Here is a 19,276-nt window from a genome sequence, read left to right on the forward strand (position 1 = left end):
TTCCTTCAAAGTTTCTGGAGGCCTACATAGAAGAATTTCGGCGTTAAGGTTTTCTGATGGCGCATTAGCTTGGGATGTGGATGTGGATGCCGTTGAATATAATTCATTTGTATAGTCTCTCAAGTATACATGAGCATGTAATCATCATGGACATAAGCAAAATGTATACTACTAATGTTAACTGCAATTGAATTATGGGATTCAAGGCCCTCTATCTTAATTTATGCCTGAAATTATTGCTGAATGGGGGTTAAAAATCTCAATGCCGGCCTTTCAATTTTTGTTTCTCAACTATTTGTTTTTCCTACGACGGTCTCCTTGTCTCAAAATTAACGATATTTGCAAACGACCTCGAGTGATGGATGTAAGACAATGCCAAAATTTCACTATTCTGATTTTAAATCAAAGATAAAGGAATCCCAAAACAAGGCAATGCATTTTGAAATATTTAAAATCACAATATCTTAATTTGGAATTCAGTACCTGATGAATTCGAAAGAAAAAGAAATCATAATCTCAAAACAAAAGGAATTCCATAGTTGAAGTTGCGATCGGATCAATTCATTAAAAAGAATCGATGCCTGTTATTTAGTGCAAATCGGTGAAATGATAAAATTCACAAAAATTATCCAACAAGCTATGGATAAACAATGTCGAAACTATATGGAAAAATATGAGGACATACACATCATTTTATTAAAACAAAAGTACACATTTGAAGTTTAATTTATAATGCCCTAGTCAAGTAAGAATTAAAATTAGATTTTTAGTAGATTTTAATAAAAATTGATGAAATGTGTGGTTAAAAAGTTATGAGACGTGAAATACATGATTTAAATTAATTGTTGATTGTTATAAAATAGAGAAGAGGGAATATTAGAGAGAAGACAATAGACTTTTGTGTATTTTTATTGAGTATTAAAATCACAGATTTATAAGGAAGAATTAGAGTTGCAAGTGATATATTATTCATAATTACCAGGGTTATATGGATATAATTGTCATTTATTAATAATCATATTATTTACAACACTCCACCTTTAATCCTTTAATGGCACATTACAAAATATTTGAATTGTTAAAATCTTGTCGAGTTTTTTCACGAGAATTAATTTAGCCCCTGTTTAGTATTGATTTAAATTAGATTTTAATCTAAATTAAAGTCAGACAATCAATATTATTCACATATTTTATAGGTCTGACAACTTTTTAACTCCACTTTTCAAAAATTTCTATCAAAATCTAATTTTAATTCCCACATAATAGGGGCTTAATATTCTTCTAAAATATTGATTCATATTTTTATTTAGGAAGTAAAATCTAAATATTCTTTAGAAGCTTAAGATTATAAGCTTTATACTTCTTCGGGAATATTAACACATGTTTCTATAGAATATTATTTAAATAGAGTCATGTTTTCACCAAGAACATTGATATAGAATTCATCTAGAATATAAATATTATACTTTATCAAGAATAACAATGCAATATTATTTTTAGATATTGTTATTGTGTAAATTTGTGCATATTTAGGAGCAACAAAATAACTCAAATGAGACATTCACATGCATGCCATTTCCGCCCTGTCCTAGCAAAATTCCAAACTAACATTATGAAATGTACCTTAGTCCAAGTATGAACGGCACTTGGAAATGATAATCCACACCCTGCAATGACTTCAGCTGCACGCCAATATCAAGAAGTGCTCATTTTCCCAATCTGCAAATAGAGTACTTAGGCTACCTGGTGTCAACAGAAGGGATGGGCACTGATCGTAGTAAGAAATCCACCATGGTGAAGTGGCCAACATCACGAACTCTTAAGGAACTTTGTGGCTTTATGGGGTTGATGGGGTATTATCGAAGGTTTTTGGCCGGTTACCGAGCTATGAAAGCTTTCCAACAACTGAAAGCACCAGCAGAAATCAGTTTATGAGGGAACTTATGGCCATAGTGTTGGCTATCCAAAAATGGCGACATTACCTGTTGGGGCAGCGATTTATAGTGTGAACTGATATTTGCTAGAACGGAGAGTAGTGCTAGGGGAATTTTAACATTGGGTCACTAAGATGATGATGGATAATGAGTTCAAGATACAGTATCGACCTAGCACGAAAAATAAGGCTGTTGATGCAATCCCGAGTCTCCCCCGAATAGAGCTCTCAACCTTCACTTTTCCGACAGCAGTGGATGTTCAAAGGGTTATGTAACAGGTAGTTGCAGACCCTCTGCTCTCCGGAATTAAGGAGAAGTTGCAAGGTGACCCCAACTCCCACATGCATTTTTCACTAGAACAGGGCAGGTTGCCATACAAAGGGCGACTAGTAATTCCTCAGTCCTCCTCATTGATTCCAAACTTGCTTAAGGAATATCAAAGCAGTCTAGTGGGTGGTCACTCAGGTTTCCTTTGAACATACAAACGTCTGACACGAGATTTGTATTGGAGGGGGATGAGGAAAGACATCAAGAAGCTTGTGGAGGAATGTCCTGTGTGCCAACAAAACAAAAGTTCAGCTCTATCTCTAGTCGGCCTCCTACAACCCTTGCCTATTCTGTGTTTAGTTTGGGAGGATATCTCTATGGATTTCATAGAGGGACTGCCAAAGTCAGGAAGTTTCGATTCCATATTGGTGGTGGTTGATCGCTTGAGCAAATATCCTCCAAAACGAACGGACAAACATAGGTAGTAGACACGTGTGTGGAAACTTATTTGCGGGTGTGTCACATTTGATAAGCCTCAAAAATTGGATTACATGGCTACCATGGGCCGAATATTGGTATAACGCTACATTCCACGCTTCTACCAAGACGACTCCTTTTCGGGCCATCTATGGGAGGGACCCTCTCCCACAAATTTGATATGCCATCCAAAACACAGTCGTCGAACAACAGCTGCAGGACAGGTACAAGATTTTGGAGGAGTTGAAAAACCAGTTGCTCCGAGCGCACGCCAGAATGAAGTTGTCGGCATATTAGCATAGGAGAGACATTGAGTTCAAGGAAGGGGACTATGTCTATGTAAAGTTATGGCCGTATCGTTTGCGATACTTGTGCAAAGAAACCAAATGAAAAGTTGGGTCCTAAGTGTTTTGGCCCATTTAAAATCATCGGAAGGGTAGGGACAGTAGCTTATCATCTGGAGTTACCCCCTGCGGCTACAATTCATCCAGTCTTTCATGTTTCTCAGCTAGAAAAAGCTCTGGGGGATACGGAATTTAGCCAGCCACTTCCCACACACTTGGACACCACTTTGGAATGGGTTGTCGAGCCAGATCAAGTGCTTGGGGTGCGCAAAGTAGGCAGTAAACAGCAACCAAAAATGGAAGTGTTAATCCAATTGAAGGGGCTACCTAAAGATGAAGCATCCTGGGAATCAGCCAGTTCTATCCAGCATCAATTCCCCAATTTTCACCTCGAGGACAAGGTGATTTTGGAAACCAGGGGTATTGTAGCCCCCAATCCATTTCATCTATGCTAGAGGAAACAAGAAGAATTGAGAAGCCACTAGAAGGATGTATAACAGCATTCGGTTAGGAGGCATGTGGGAGGGAAAATCTGTTAGGAAGAGAAGTTATAAATGGAGGTAGGAAGGAAAAGAATGGTAGGCAAATATTGAGAGAGGAAAGGTGTCCTGTAATCATTTTCATATCTGTAATTTCTGCATTTCGTTTCAATCAAACATCTATTACAAATTCAGCTTTTATTTTATTTTATTTTATTTTTTCGCCTTTTCCATTTGGAGTGTTATCAGTGTCCTCCTCTATTTACGTTGTCTCGTTGGGATTTTATCTCTAAGCTGATTGTGGACACACTACACGTCCGAATTTAAATATTATTTTAAAATAATAGCAATTTGCTGTTATGTGTTTCAAATTTAAGAAAATAAAGCGGAAACAATTTTGGCAGTCCTGGATTATTTGTGGCATTTGGATAGACTCAGAATACTCTGAAAGATGCATATACTTAATGTAGGTCTGGATAGTTTGGCTTACTTTTAAGTTACTTATTTTGCCTAACATGATTTTCGAAGTTGCTGTTTTCAATAACAAATTATTTTTTGAGAAAGTCTCGACTTATTTTCTAGGAAGTAACTTTTAAACACGACCAAACATGCTCCGTAAGAAAAAGTAACTTTAATTTCAGTATATTTGCATTTAAATTTGCTGTTGAATTGGAATTTGGAACATAGAGTTGATGCATGCCATCGATGTATGGTTGTCCAGTCATCACACACCTTCTCTATCTAAGTATTTTCATATGCTATCTTCGGTAATATCTGGAGTTCTTACAATTATTGGATGGAGTTAATTTTGCACCAATCAATTATTATCTGCTGCTCTTATCCACGTTTAGTTGTTCCTGAACATAATGAAGTATCTTGAAAATACTGAACTCCCATCAATGCATATCTTCCAAAGCATGTGGTCTTCTATTCTGAGAAAGTATTACGTATAATTTTGTACCTACTTCAATTGTGCAGAACTTATGTGGCCACACAAGTCCAGTAGAGTCTGTAGCTTTTGATTCAGCAGAGACTTTAGTGGTTGCTGGATCTTCTTCTGGTGCCATAAAGCTGTGGGATTTGGAAGAAACAAAAAGTAAATCATCTTTAAATTCTTTATTTATACATTGCATAAAAGAGAACAATATTTGAACCCTGTATTATTGATTCTAAGAAATTGGAGTGTCTGTTTTCTCGCTTGGATTTCTGTGCTCCATTTTCTGTTACAAACATCCTAATAAGAATGGATTGAATTTGATGTGGCTCAACTCCTAATTTAGTTAATATTCTTGACCTGTAGCTGTTCGCACACTTACTGGGCACAGATCCTATTGCACTGCTCTTGAATTCCATCCATTCGGTGATATGTTTGCATCTGGTTCCATGGACACTAATTTAAAGATCTGGGATATTAAAAAGAAAGGATGTATTCACACATACAAGGGCCATACTCGAGGTATAAGTACCATAAGGTTCACTCCTGATGGCCGCTGGGTAGTCTCTGGTGGATTTGATAATGTTGTAAAGGTATTACGTTGAGTTTCTGATGAAAAGTTGTTATTTTTTTCTGAAATTAATTATTATCCATTTTTCTCATTTACGAACTCTTTTTGTGTGGTACAGGTGTGGGACCTTACAGCTGGAAAGCTTTTGCATGATTTCAAATTCCATGAAGGACATATTCGTTCAATAGATTTTCATCCAACCGAGTTTCTTTTGGCGACGGGTGAGGATTTGCTATTATGTAATATAACTTGTTTTTTAGGCACTACGGAATTTGATGTTCTGTAATATATAATTTGAGTTCCAGGTTCGGCAGACAAAACTGTGAAATTCTGGGATTTGGAAACATTTGAGATGATTGGATCTGCTAAGCGTGAGGTAATAGAGCTTGCCCATTTGAAAGAAAGAAAATATTGTCTACACCAATTGAATCTGAAATCTATAAAAGTTGTTAAACAAAGTAGATTTGTCTATATCAAGATCAGTATCTATCCTATAAAATGGTCAATTATACCGCTCTTAAATCAATGAATACAGAAAACAGTTGTGACTGGAATTGCAGCATCAATAGTGGGTAAAAATATGAGTTCTAAAATATTTATTCTGCACGGTAAAACTGAACGTAGTGGCTCTTCCTGATTTAACATGAAAATTCATCCTACAAAATGGAAGGATGATACGCGTCCAAAATAGACTAAATGATGTAACATTTAATTTGTTTGGCTTGTTATTAATTTCTAATAGGATGGAATGACATTTAATTTATTTGGCTTGTTATGAGTTTTTAATAGGTTTTTTCATTTTTTTTTAATTTTTAATTTTTATTTTTTTGGAATAATATATAGTTACAGGTTGTTTCTTTATAGGTCTTCACCCCCAAGTGATTCTTTCTTTAGGTGAACCTTTTGAATCCATAATTAACAACGCTTTTGTCTGCATTGTATACATTTCTGATTTAGCATCCAAAAGCATAAAACAGGAATATGTTGCGTAAAAATCTTCACAAAGAAATGAAAACTGAATTACACTTATGTTTGTCCTTTCATGCATCACCATTATTTTTTATGATATTGTTCTCGTCTTTTCTTTTTCAGTTTGATTATAGTTCTCAAAATATTTTATCAGTTTAAAGCAGTCTTTTTTTCCCTCTTCTAGGCGACAGGAGTACGATCAATAACTTTCCACCCTGATGGAAGAAGTATTTTTTGTGGACTGGATGACAGTTTAAAGGTTTCTGTCTGGACTTACGAAATTTTATGTTAGATATTTTGGAAAAAAGAATACTTGAATTCATGTGTTTTGTATACCTTGAACTATAGGTTTACTCATGGGAGCCTGTAATTTGTCATGATTCTGTTGATTTGGGGTGGTCAATTCTTGGTGATCTCTGCATCCATGATGGAAAACTTTTAGGTGGTGCATATTATCAAAATTCTGTAGCAGTTTGGGTATCAAATATTTCGGTAACTTTTTGTCGTATACTTCAAATGTCCAATCACTTCTGTTCATTTATTAATGTACTTTTGATTTCTTATGTTATCTTTTGGGTTTTCATCAAATCACTAACTTGCCCTTTTTGTGTCAGCTTATAGAGCCATATGGAGCAAGAATGTCAGAACAGCACAGCCACATAGAGCAAAAATGCAACAGTCCAGAAAGTCCTGATGAGAAAGAAGAAAGCCATATAAAATTCAAGTCCAATCTGCGCTCTAGAAAGCCAGATATTGAACCTAAGGAAATAAAAAATATATATGTCGACTGTAAGTTTTTATTGCGGAATTTATTTATTTATTTATTTTTTATTTTTTATTTTTGTCAGTAATTTATGGGATTGTGCCAAAATTACTAACATTGGCACTAATTTCTTTCCCTGTGAAGCTGCAGGTGTAAATACTGTCACTTCGAATATGGTTGGCTCACTTGATTCTTCAAAGGTTTTACTCTCATCCGATTCCATGGAAATCAGTACTGTGGAAATGAAGAAGCAAGGTTCTGCAGTGAGATTGCCTGCAAAAGCTAATGTGACAGCTAATAATACAAATTTTGTTGTGCCTAGCATCGTACCACGGGATGATCCTGATGGAAAAGATTTGGTTAGTTCTAGAAAGGAATTCAGTGTTGCTGCTAAGGGGAATGATGATGTGGCCAAGCCACCTCATACAAGGAGGCTATCCAATGCTCGCTTTGATATGGAAAGAATGTCAGTATCCCTTGAATCTGCGGTTTTTGTGAACAGGAGGACTCCTGTAAGAAGTAAGAAGGAGAAGCTTGTGACAGATGATAATTCAAAGGAGTCCTCTAGGGAGGAACAATCAAATATTAAGACTGTGACGGAGAAGTATGATAAAACTCCATCAATGGAAACACCATCAAGTAAGGAAATTGTTAAATTTTCCATCTCTACAACCTTTAGATATTGCATTTCATTACAAGCTTTCTGCTGTATGAATACAATACAGTTACCTATGTATTTATTATTTTGTATATATGCTTTTACCCATTTGCATTGAGGTCACTGTTGTTTGTCTAAGTTGGACACCATAATACTATGTTAGAACATGTAAAGTAACAAGTATGTGCCAAACACTACTTCATTTTATGCAGTATAGCACGATGGTTCATGACCTTGAAGTTTAACAGATTGGAAAATTTTGTTTCTGTTTTGGAACTCCCAAATTTTATTGCCTATACTTTAAATTAGCTCATACTCCAAAATTTTTTAGATTCTTTAAATTTCATGCTATGTTGTCTCAAAATAGTCCATTGACTCTATCTATGTGCCAACTTTGTTTACATACTGGTACTAATTTTCATAAATATCTGAAATAGTCTGTGAGTTATTATTATGAATATGAATTATCCTCTTGATGCTGTTTCTTATTACTGTTTATTCTTCCATCATTCTTGAGCACTTTACGAAGTCCTATATCATGCAAATTATATATATATATATATATGAAGATAACGCAAATGATTTTTAGCTACAAAAAAATTGATATTATTTTGAAATGTTTCAGATGACGAGCACCTGAGTCGTAGCAAAGGAGGATCGTCAGTTAAATATGTCAATGGAGGTTGCTGTTGAATATTATTATATAGTTAATAATGATGAGTTGGGCAAAGTATAATCATTCCTATGCTTTGATGTTGGCAGTGGCAGTTAAGCATGGAAGGACGCGCAGTCTTGTTGAGAGGTTTGAAAGAAGGGAAATGTTGAATAGCGATGAAATTCTTACTTCCGATAGGTCTCATGTGAGAGCAGCTGAACCTTTACAAACACCTCCCTCGCAGGTAGAATCTTGGCCTCCCTTTTGAGCTGCCTTTTATGGCAGGGATACAGGATTTGGCAGTTGAATGCCTGCTATTAAGCTCTCACAGTCCCTTCAATGGGTCATTATTAAGATTATATAACTGGTCTAGACATATGGGTGCCAATTCATATGATATTAATAATTAATTAATAAGATCATAAAATAGTGCATAAGATAGCTTAGGCAAACAAGTAGTCATGGTTAACAACCGCAATAAGTTTAGTTTTTATGCAGGGTAATATATGGTATAGTATATATAAATTAATTCATTTTCTTATTTTAGTTTAACTTTTTATACAATGGGGTTCATTATAATGAATAAAGTTATTGAGTTGAAGCATACCGAAGCTCGTCCTCTCTATCTTTACACATAGAGTAGAGCAGGCAAGGTGTTTGTGGCTATCTCTGCTCTTAAAGGCGTGCATTTATTCCAAATTCTGATTACTGGGATTTTGTGTTTTGACAATGGCCCATGAATGAAAATTGCAGCAAGAAGAGAATCCATAACAGAGCTTTTGTCTGTTAAATTTACAGAAAATTGCTTCAATTAGTGTCCTGGTACAGATTTGACAGCTGAAAGTTCTGTTGTGTTTCTCGGTCACATTTAAATGAAGAAGACGAGTGGTTCATGACTTCTTGGGTTTATAATTTGCTAGTATTGCATCTTAGTAGTCTTGCTTGGCCATCCTTCCTCCTCTGCTTCCAAGTAATCTTTTTTACCAATATTCATCCTGTTATTTACACTGTATATGCAGAATAGGAATCCACAAAACATTACAAGGGAGGGGCCATATTTGAATGATCAGCCACCCGTGGATGATAAGCCACCATTGCCACCTGTGAATGATAAGTTACCAGTGGATGAGAAGCCACCAGTGAATGATAAGCCACCTGTGAATGATAGGCCACCAGTGAATGATAGGCCATGTGTGAATGATAATAGTGTTATCGAAAATCTGATGCAGAATCATGATGCCCTATTGAGTACGTATCGATCTCGGCTGACAAAGTTACAGGTAATTCTTTCTTGATTTTTATTGTAATTATATTAATACATGCTGTTCATTGTGTTCCAAACCCTTAGCAGTACAAAAATACAACTTTTGATTGGCAATATACGAGTCTTGAGCAGTATACCAGACTAATTTGCTTCTATACTGTGAACATATAGCTAAACATACATATTGCCCTACTAGATTAAAGGCTCGTTCGGCGTGACTTTTGAAAAGCCAAAAGGAATTTTTAAGATGCTTTTGAATCCATTTGGTTGATTTTATGAAAGTACTTCTGGTTAGCAGAGCTTTTAGAGGAAGTTGGTCTCTAAAAGCACTTTTAGAATAGGAAAGTCTTTTTAAAATTAGTTTCCAAACAAAAATTAATATATCTTCTTTCCAAAACTTTTTACAGGAAGCAATAATAAGAGAGATGACAAACAGCCCTTGAGTAGTATAAGAAATAAAAATATATGTCAATAAAGTAAAGGTGGAAATTTCTAAAATAGGGGGTGGACAGATTAGCTGGATGAGGAATATAATGTGGGGACCAAAAGAAACTTTTTGTCACTTGAGATGCAATATTAGTAAAACAGGTTAGAAGGGGGGAAGAATTCGTATAGATGACTCAATTTTTTGGAAATCAGACTTGTTTTTTCATTGCTTTGGTGTAGTGATGGCTAATTTTGACTGTGCCCTTATGAATATTAATATTCTCCTATAGGTTTTCACATAATGTTTGCTCTTCTTCCTCCTCTTACTTATTTTTTGAAGTGTTTTTTTATTTTGCCCTCCTCTTCTTTCCTTAGAATTAGCTTATTTGAATTTTAATTACTCTAGGTGGTGCGGCATTTTTGGGAAAGGAGTGATGTTAAAGGTGCCATAAATGCTGTGAGGAAATTGCCCGATCATTCTGTGAGTATTTCTTTCAGTATCTCTAGGTGTTTTCACTGAACTGTTCCTGTGGTTCTGCGTTTTTGAGATCACTTTTGCTGATTCAGGTACATGCTGATGTAGTTGGTGTTCTCATAGAGAGGATGGAGATCATTACGTTGGACCTATTTTCTTGCTTGCTTCCTGTGCTTTTAGGATTACTGGAAAGCAAGATAGAAAGGTAATTACTGCATCTAATTTGGTAAATTAGGGGCTTAAAGGACATAGATCTCTATCATCTGTTGTCTGAAGTTGGTTTTGTTATTTACTTGTGCTTTGAACATGTGACTCTTATTGCCTGGTTTTTGACGCTTACAAGAGTAATGTCTTCACTGATATATTTGTCTTGTAAGAACAAAGGAGGAGATAGGAATGGCGCTTTGAGTAAAGGAGGAACTGATCTTTTTACCTTGCAATGCGTCCTACCTCTGATTTACCCGCAAATTTTTCACTCCCCACTATATTTCCTGTGTAGGCATGCTATTGTATCCTTGGAAATGCTTCTGAAGCTGGTAGCAGTTTTTGGTACGGTAGTGCGATCAGCTGTTTCCGCACCTCGAGCTGTTGGGGTCGATCTTCATGCAGAGGAAAGGTAGTGTTGCTGAGAACTTGTATTTCCCCATTGCACGCCATGTATTAGTCAAACAGGGTTTACTTCAGTTTCGTATTGATGCATTACCTATTGATCTTGACAGGCTCAAATTATGCAAACAGTGTTTCGTACATCTCCAGAATACACAGAAGATTCTTCCAGAACTTGTAAGGTGAGTTTGAGTACCATCCCTTCAACTGTCTGCTGCATTAGTCAGTGAAATACCATGATAGGGTAATTTATAATACTTATATCCTTTTTAATGGCCATTTATTGAGAAAAATGATGTTTTGAATAGTGATTTTTTTGTTAATGTGGGGTTAAAAAGTAGAAAATGTTTTGGATTTACGTGCAAAACATTTTATTCTGTGAATATGTGGTTAAAAATGAGTGTGAGAATTAAAGAATTTTTTATTAAAGGGAGACAAACTGTGGCTACTAGATTGGGGTTTTCCCATTCTTTATTGTCTTTCCATGTCAACAATATCTGGATATGGTGTAAAATAAAATATTTTCACTTCTTGGATATAAAAAAATCACTGAAGATTTCCTAAAATGAATCTTCATGGCTTATTTTTTTCTCTACTGTAGGAGGGGGGGAGTGGTAGCAAAATGTGCACAAGAACTGAATCTGGTTCTCCAACAATCATAACCTGCATCCCTGTTTGGAAGAGTAGCTTAGCATATGCTTAAAAGGGTGAACAGTTTCATCACATCAAGAATGCTTCAATTTTGCCTTGCTAGTCTACTTTTTGCCACTTCCTTCAAAGTTTCTGGAGGCCTACATAGAAGAATTTCGGCGTTAAGGTTTTCTGATGGCGCATTAGCTTGGGATGTGGATGCCGTTGAATATAATTCATTTGTATAGTCTCTCAAGTATACATGAGCATGTAATCATCATGGACATAAGCAAAATGTATACTACTAATGTTAACTGCAATTGAATTATGGGATTCAAGGCCCTCTTTCTTAATTTATGCCTGAAATTATTGCTGAATGGGGGTTAAAAATCTCAATGCTGGCCTTTCAATTTTGTTTCTCATCTATTTGTTTTTCCTACGACAGTCTCCTTGTCTCAAAATTAACGATTTTTGCAAACGACCTTGAGTGATGGATGTAAGACAATGCTAAAATTTCACTATTCTGATGTTAAAACAAAGATAAAGGATCCCAGAACAAGGCAATGCATTTTGAGCTATTTAAAATCAAAATATCTTAATTTGGAATTCAGTACCTGATGAATTTGAAAGAAAAAGAAATCATAATCTCAAAACAAAAGGAATTCCATATTTGAAGTAGCGATTGGATCAATTCATTAAAAAGAATCGATGCTCGTTATTTAGTATGAATCGGTGAAATGATAAAGTCCACAAAAATTATCCAACAAGCTATGGGTAAACAATGTCGAAACTATATGGAAAAATATGAGGACATACACATCATTTTATAAAAACAAAAGTACACATTTGAAGTTTAATTAACAATGCCCTAGTCAATTAAGAATTAAAATTAGATTTTTAGTAGATTTTAATAAAAGTTGATGAAATGTGTGGTTAAAAAGTTATGAGACGTGAAATACATGATTTAAATTAATTGTTGATTGTTATAAAATAGAGAAGAGGGAATATTAGAGAGAAGACAATAGACTTTTGTGTATTTTTATTGAGTATTAAAATCACATATTTATAAGGAAAAATTAGAGTTGCAAGTGATATATTATTCATAATTACCAGGGTTATATGGATATAATTGTCATTTATTAATAATCATATTATTTACAACACTCCACCTTTAATCCTTTAATGGCACATTACAAAATATTTGAATTGTTAAAATCTTGTCGAGTTTTTTCACGAGAATTAATTTAGCCCCTGTTTAGTATTGATTTAAATTAGATTTTAATCTAAATTAAAGTCAGACAATCAATATTATTCACATATTTTATAGGTCTGACAACTTTTTAACTCCACTTTTCAAAAATTTCTATCAAAATCTAATTTTAATTCCCACATAATAGGGGCTTAATATTCTTCTAAAATATTGATTCATATTTTTATTTAGGAAGTAAAATCTAAATATTCTTTAGAAGCTTAAGATTATAAGCTTTATACTTCTTCGGGAATATTAACACATGTTTCTATAGAATATTATTTAAATAGAGTCATGTTTTCACCAAGAACATTGATATAGAATTCATCTAGAATATAAATATTATACTTTATCAAGAATAACAATGCAATATTATTTTTAGATATTGATATTGTGTAAATTTGTGCATATTCAGGAGCAACAAAATAACTCAAATAAGATATTCACATGCATGCCATTTCCGCCCCGTCCTAGCAAAATTCCAAACTAACATTATGAAATGTACCTTAGTCCAATATTACATAATTATGTAAATTTTTTGGTGTATTAAAATCATATTGAAATTGACAAATTGATGCACCATTTTATTGCTGTTACAACTCAAAGTTGGAACTGATATATAGAGATATCAAGCAGGCCTGCTAACCAGGCGACCATTGTGACTTGCTGTTTTGTTTTCTATTATTGTTTTATTGAAAAATATGTAGAAAACAACTACGGTCTACACCTCTAGACCAGAGGTTTCAAAATGGAAACAAGTAGAGGGTTAATCTTTTAAGTCTCACGACAGATAATTTAGGTGCCTGCAAGCATCTTTTTGAGTTTCCTTTTTCACTTATCGTTTAAACTTCTCTATACTTGATATAGCCTCTGTTGTGGCTCCATAAAAATTTAAAGACCACTCTATTTACACATAAACTCAAATTTTTTTTTACTTTTTAATCACATATTCTCCATCTATAAAATACATTTTTCCTAAAATTAAACTTTAATGGAGCCCAACAAGGGCATCGAATTGTAGACCTTATGCATCATAACTTGTTAAGACTAATTTTTTATTTATTAGCACAGGAACTACATGGTTAGAAAATTGAGGTAAGTTTCTAGTATGTTTTGTAGTGCTTATTATGGATCATACGAGATAATAAGTTGTGAATACTACAAAATATGTGGATAAAAAATATATTTGATGAACTTAAATTATAATTTAAATTTTGCGAAACATGTATGGTTGAAATTTAGGACTCAGCGCCAAAGGTAAGCATCGCCTCGCAATCTCCAAAAAGGAACTCGAAAAGTAAAGAGACAAATGGAAACAAGTTCTTCAATTGAGAGATGGACGAAACATGTTACACCTTATCTAGGTTTCTTGTTGTCTACATGAACTATTCTCTAGTTACTTGAGTCAATTTTACATAGGAATATAAATGTAACATTTCACATAAATTTACAATCATTGGAGGCACGCATGTTCACAAGTCAAAGTTTATAAGATCTTAGCAGCGTATGTTATAGTAACCTTAATAGTGTAAACGAGTTTCAGAAACCTAAAAAGTATCATAATGCAATTTTGCCCTCAATTAACAGCATTCTGGATTTTGTTGACACAGCGGAAGAAATTTAGATTCACACTACCATTATGTCTTTCAATGTATACTGAAATTTAGCCTTGGTATATGTGATGTTCGTTTGGTTGTTTTCTAAACCCGGAATCAAAGATTTCTAGAAGGTTTCTGCGTCCAATTTGTTAACTATTCGGATTCCAACTGGGAATTACACTGAGTGTATCATATTCTCGTTTCTTGGTCTTAACTTCCAGGGTTGGTTCGAAGAGCTGAGAAATTGCCGAGTGGAGGAGATGAAGAGAGAATTGTCTAGATCTGAAGAATCAATAGGGTTAGTACACTATTCTCTTCCATTGATGTAGTGCTTGTTAAAACTTCTTTGGTTATTATCAAAATTACAGGGCCAAAGTGCATGGACACACGTACGACCATTTCGCCAGGCAGATTTTTTTCCCTTTTTATTTTCAAGTATTTTCTGCAGCATACAATTGATCTTTTTATTATACCTTTGCTTTGTTCTCGGGTCTCTTTTGAGTAAAAACTAAAAGCTCTGCAGGCAGAGAAACAACATAGGGACGAGTTGGTTATATGAAAGTCCACATCCAGCGACAATATTATAAGCGGAGACGGATGTGAAACCCAATGTTTCATTTTCCTCGGAGCTGGACAAAGATAAGCATTAAGAAACTGTCTGATTCTGGGCAAGGAGACTATCCAGAAGAGACGTGCTAGGAAGGACTGTAATAGGGATGCCAAAGAAGGGAGTGTCGTGTTAAGGAGTAAAATTTCATATCGAATAAAGATGAAAATATAAACTAACTTATAAGGGTTTGGACTACTACTTTTAATAATGCTGACATTTTAAAATGGATTCCCAAGTCTTAGTATGATAACAGAGTCCATTAAATTCCAATAAACAATTCTATCTAATTAACACTCAAAAAAGGAGCACGCATATTTCAAGATTGTTTTGCTCAAACCAGCAACAATCTTACAGGGGCATGTTAAATGATAAAATTCCACATCGAATGAAAATGAAAATATAGACCAACTTATGAAGGTTTAGATTACTCTTCTTAATAATGTTGATTTTTTTAAGATGGTATCTTAAGTCATAATACATTAAAAAGAGTGACAATTCGGCTTTGTTCAATGTTAAATATACATTACTGGTGATTGTCATTGGATTACAACAGAATCCATTAAATTTAATTGTAATGGAGATTCATATACTTTGAGTAGAGATGATTTGATGGGAATTTTGGACTCTTTCGCCTTGAGCGAATCGGCCATGGTCTTTAGACTTCGCACTACAACATATTGATTCATTTATAGAATGCAAAAAATGCTATCTATCATGTTCTATTTGGAAATGGTATTGTAGGTGATGTTATTTACAATCATATCTCTATTATGAAGTGAAATAAAAATACTTGTACATAGCATTCTGTTTAGTATTTATAGCATTCTTTTTAATTTTACAGCATTTTTCTTTATATGTTTTTGGCATTAATAATATTCTTTAGTTTTCATTGTTACATTGTTACATCTTTTATAACATTCTTTTCCATGTGTATATATATAATACAATATATCACTCCAAAACACACATGTAGCTATTCAATAGAGAACTCTAATTATGTTTCATCTTCACATCAAATTCTAATAGCAATATATGCTTGAAAAGACAATAAACAAAATTAAATTAGAATCATCTCATTCTAGTTTTTCAAAAGAAAATTTCTGAAACTCTTTGTTTGCATTAAAATGTTGCAAGACATAACGAGCACTTCTTTGTTTGCATTAAAATGTTGTGCGTACCATGCTTCAATCAAGATGAAATGGTACACATGATATAATGTATACAATTTTCATAAATGATAGACCAAGTGTGGATGATACAAGGACCCTTAAACTTTAAAAGGATCACACTAATTGTCTTTCAAATTCAATTTGAGATGTGATAAAAATAAGTCTTCGTCGTGGCGTATTTCGTCCGGAGGTATATTCAAGTTAAAAACATTGAACTTCAATTTAATTTGAGTGTAGGGATCAAGAATATCAAGTTTGTCCTTCAACATTAACAAAAGTCCGGCTATGGTATTACTTGTCGAAACTAGAATGGAAGTGGTTTTGTTCCCTCTCCACTTCTATTCGTCATCCGCATGAACAAACTTTTTTTATGCGATACGATGAATTTCAAATGATTATTCATACCTGAAATGTTGGAATTGCAACAATAAGAATTCTGTAGAATCAATATGTCGGCATTTGATAGCATAAAAGTGGCACTGCATAATATGTAAATCCATATAATAGCAAAAGGTCAAATCAAGGCTTTCCATCGTTTTTAAGTGTTCAATTTGACAGTAAAGCTGTATATCCCCGACAATTTGTAAATGTCGAGTTCGACATTTCAAACGTCTAACCCGATGGTTTGTAAATGTTAAATTTGACAGTTGAACCGTCAAAAATATCGAAAAGCAAACGATAGTGGGCGAAACATATTTTTCAGCACATTAAGTGTGGTCATTAATATTGAGCTAAATGAAAAATGTCAGATTGGCCTTATCATTGAAAAGACATTTAATGAAAACATTATTTTATTTGAATGGAAGAAAATACTCAAAACCATAATGGTGATAATCACATTTGTGAAGGATTCAAAAATTAAAAAAAAAAATAAAAAAATCAACGAATAATAGTTTCAAAATTTTCAAATAAATATGTCTAGGTTGTATTTAACATTTACAAAACAGTAAAATTTAATAGTTAACCTCTCAAAACGGGTTATGATTGCAAGAGAAAAAATTTCTTGATAAATGAAAATGAAGAAGATGAGAAAAATTAGGGTTTGTAAGGGAAGAAAAAGATATATTTGTTTATTTTCATTTTTTAATCTCTTTTACCCTTTTTTATTAACAGAAATTCATATTAATCAATATAATACACATTTATCCATATTTTTTATATATAAAATAAATCATCACATCAACATAATCAACTCCAAATCAAGCATTAAATGTTAATGAAATTGTGTCATTAAGAATAATTTAGACATTTCACACAAAAAAGGTGACATTTTTGCTCAATGACATCTTTTTGGGACTTTGTTAATTGTAACATTTTTGAAAATTCCCCTTATTTTTTTACATCCCCATTTTTATTAAAAAAAATGCATTTTAGAATAGTAGATTGATGGAAATGTGTAAAAATAAAAAATTTTGATTTACGTGTAATATTATTTTAATAAAGAATGTATAGTTAAAAATAAGAGAAAGAAAAGTTTATTTTAAAAAGAATAGAAATCAAACAAGGCAACAAATATTTTTAAACAACGTGAAATTTTATCTTTAACGTTCTAGATGGTGGTTTTTTCTAAAAATGCAATCTTGAGATTCGTTAGCTTGTTTAGTTTAAAATTGATAGAATTTGGCTGTTTATGTTTCGAAAACTTAATTTCATTTTAGGTTAAACCTCCAACTAGTTAGGTTTGTTTAAAAAAAAAAAAATTTTTATCAATGTTTGTTTAATTTCATTTTAGGTTAAACCTCTAACTAGTTAGGTTAGTAAAAAATAAAAAATAAAAAAAATTGGATATCAATGTTTGTTTAATTTCATTTTAGGTTAAACCTCTAACTAGTTAGGTTTGTTAAAAAAAAAAAAATGATATCAATGTTTGTTTAATTTCATTTTAGGTTAAACCTCTAACTAGTTAGGTTGGTTAAAAAATAAAATAAAATAAAATAAAGGGTATATATGTTTGTTTACCTAACCTAATTGAACTTGGTATTCATGATTTGGTGGGCATTGAAAAGTGGCAAATAAACAACTACGTCCCATTGGGTCTATGCCGCGTCAAGAAAGAAGAAACCCATTTTGTCAATACAAACAAAGATTAATTCAAATGGAAATGAAATCAACAAATCATACACTTTGAGATACAAAAAGTATTTTTCATTTTTTTTTTCCTTCATATTTTTCAAGATCGACCTAAAATATTTCATTGACAAGAATCTAGGAAAAATATTGAAAGTATGCAATACTTTTTGATTACTCATGCTATTGTTATGTTATTTGACTAATTGATTTAGAACCCGTTTGATATGACTTTTAAAAAGTTAAAAGAGATTTTGAGATTCAAAGAAGCTTTTGAATCTATTTGACTAATTTTATAAAAATGTTTTTTTTAATTAAAAGAATTTTTAAAAAAAATCGGTCGAATATGACTTTCTTTTAGAGCACTTCTTAAATTAATTAAAAAAAAACATTTTTAGAAATTAGTTTTCAAACAAAATTTACATTAACTTGCTCCAAAACTCTATTAGAAAAAGCAAAATGATAAGTCATACCAAATGAACCCTCAGTGTTACTGGCATACTTGGATGTAATAGTTTGTCCCCATAGGTCTTCTTTTGCTTTTATTAACCACTACTTTATATACCAGAATAATAAAAAATGCTTATTGTAAATTATTATTTATAGATTCATTCACATATTGATGAGGTGACGATAAAATGAATTAAAATCATCGTGCTTATATAATATGGGTTAACGGCAAAAAGGAATTCGGGAACTTTTTTTATTTATTTGATCAAAATCTCGTCACATCATTTGTTAATAAATAAATTTATAAGTTATGATATACATACAGCACAATCGCATAATAATATTACTGCCTTTAATTACATAATTATGTACAAATTTATTTGGTCCCCCAGACAGCTTGATCCGGACACTGCTCAACGCTTCGATATATGTTGTAATTGTGCACAAAGCGTGCATTGCAAGGCTTTATGACACAAATTCCACATGATGACCATGAACTATTTAATGTTTGAAATCCAAATCCAATGAAGACCGTTGTCTTGGAAGACCAGTTAGAGAAATATTCTTTAAAAAATAAAAATATCTCATTTTTTATATGATAAACCTTTATACGAAAATGATCTTCTAAACACCGGCGTTTAGCTTATGATAAGCACTTGCGACATGACACACCATTTAATT

The 19,276-nt window shown here is 33.1% G+C and overlaps 1 protein-coding gene across 1 annotated transcript; it reads left to right on the forward strand.

Moving 5' to 3' along the window:
- Nucleotides 1-4,459: 4,459 nt before the first annotated feature.
- Nucleotides 4,460-11,848, forward strand: LOC111370568 (katanin p80 WD40 repeat-containing subunit B1 homolog). Its single transcript, XM_022992333.1, has 16 exons — nucleotides 4,460-4,597; nucleotides 4,802-5,028; nucleotides 5,125-5,227; nucleotides 5,312-5,382; nucleotides 6,160-6,234; nucleotides 6,324-6,467; nucleotides 6,590-6,764; nucleotides 6,889-7,377; nucleotides 8,022-8,078; nucleotides 8,159-8,295; nucleotides 9,071-9,331; nucleotides 10,148-10,222; nucleotides 10,309-10,421; nucleotides 10,716-10,832; nucleotides 10,936-11,004; nucleotides 11,424-11,848. Exons 2-16 carry the CDS (start codon nucleotides 4,867-4,869, stop codon nucleotides 11,482-11,484), a joined length of 2,109 nt encoding a protein of 702 aa, XP_022848101.1. The 5' UTR covers nucleotides 4,460-4,597; nucleotides 4,802-4,866; the 3' UTR covers nucleotides 11,485-11,848.
- The last annotated feature ends 7,428 nt before the right edge of the window (nucleotides 11,849-19,276 follow it).

The sequence above is a fragment of the Olea europaea genome, chromosome 21 (assembly GCF_002742605.1).
Source record: "Olea europaea var. sylvestris chromosome 21, O_europaea_v1, whole genome shotgun sequence".
Classification (NCBI taxonomy): domain Eukaryota; kingdom Viridiplantae; phylum Streptophyta; class Magnoliopsida; order Lamiales; family Oleaceae; genus Olea; species Olea europaea.

Coding starts and splice junctions, on each gene's coding strand:
- LOC111370568 (XM_022992333.1), top strand. CDS start 4,867: ATGTTTGCATCTGGTTCCATGGACACTAATTTAAAGATCTGGGATATT. Junction 8,296..9,070: donor TACAAACACCTCCCTCGCAG/GTAGAATCTTGG, acceptor CTGTATATGCAG/AATAGGAATCCACAAAACAT. Junction 10,223..10,308: donor GGAAATTGCCCGATCATTCT/GTGAGTATTTCT, acceptor TTGCTGATTCAG/GTACATGCTGATGTAGTTGG.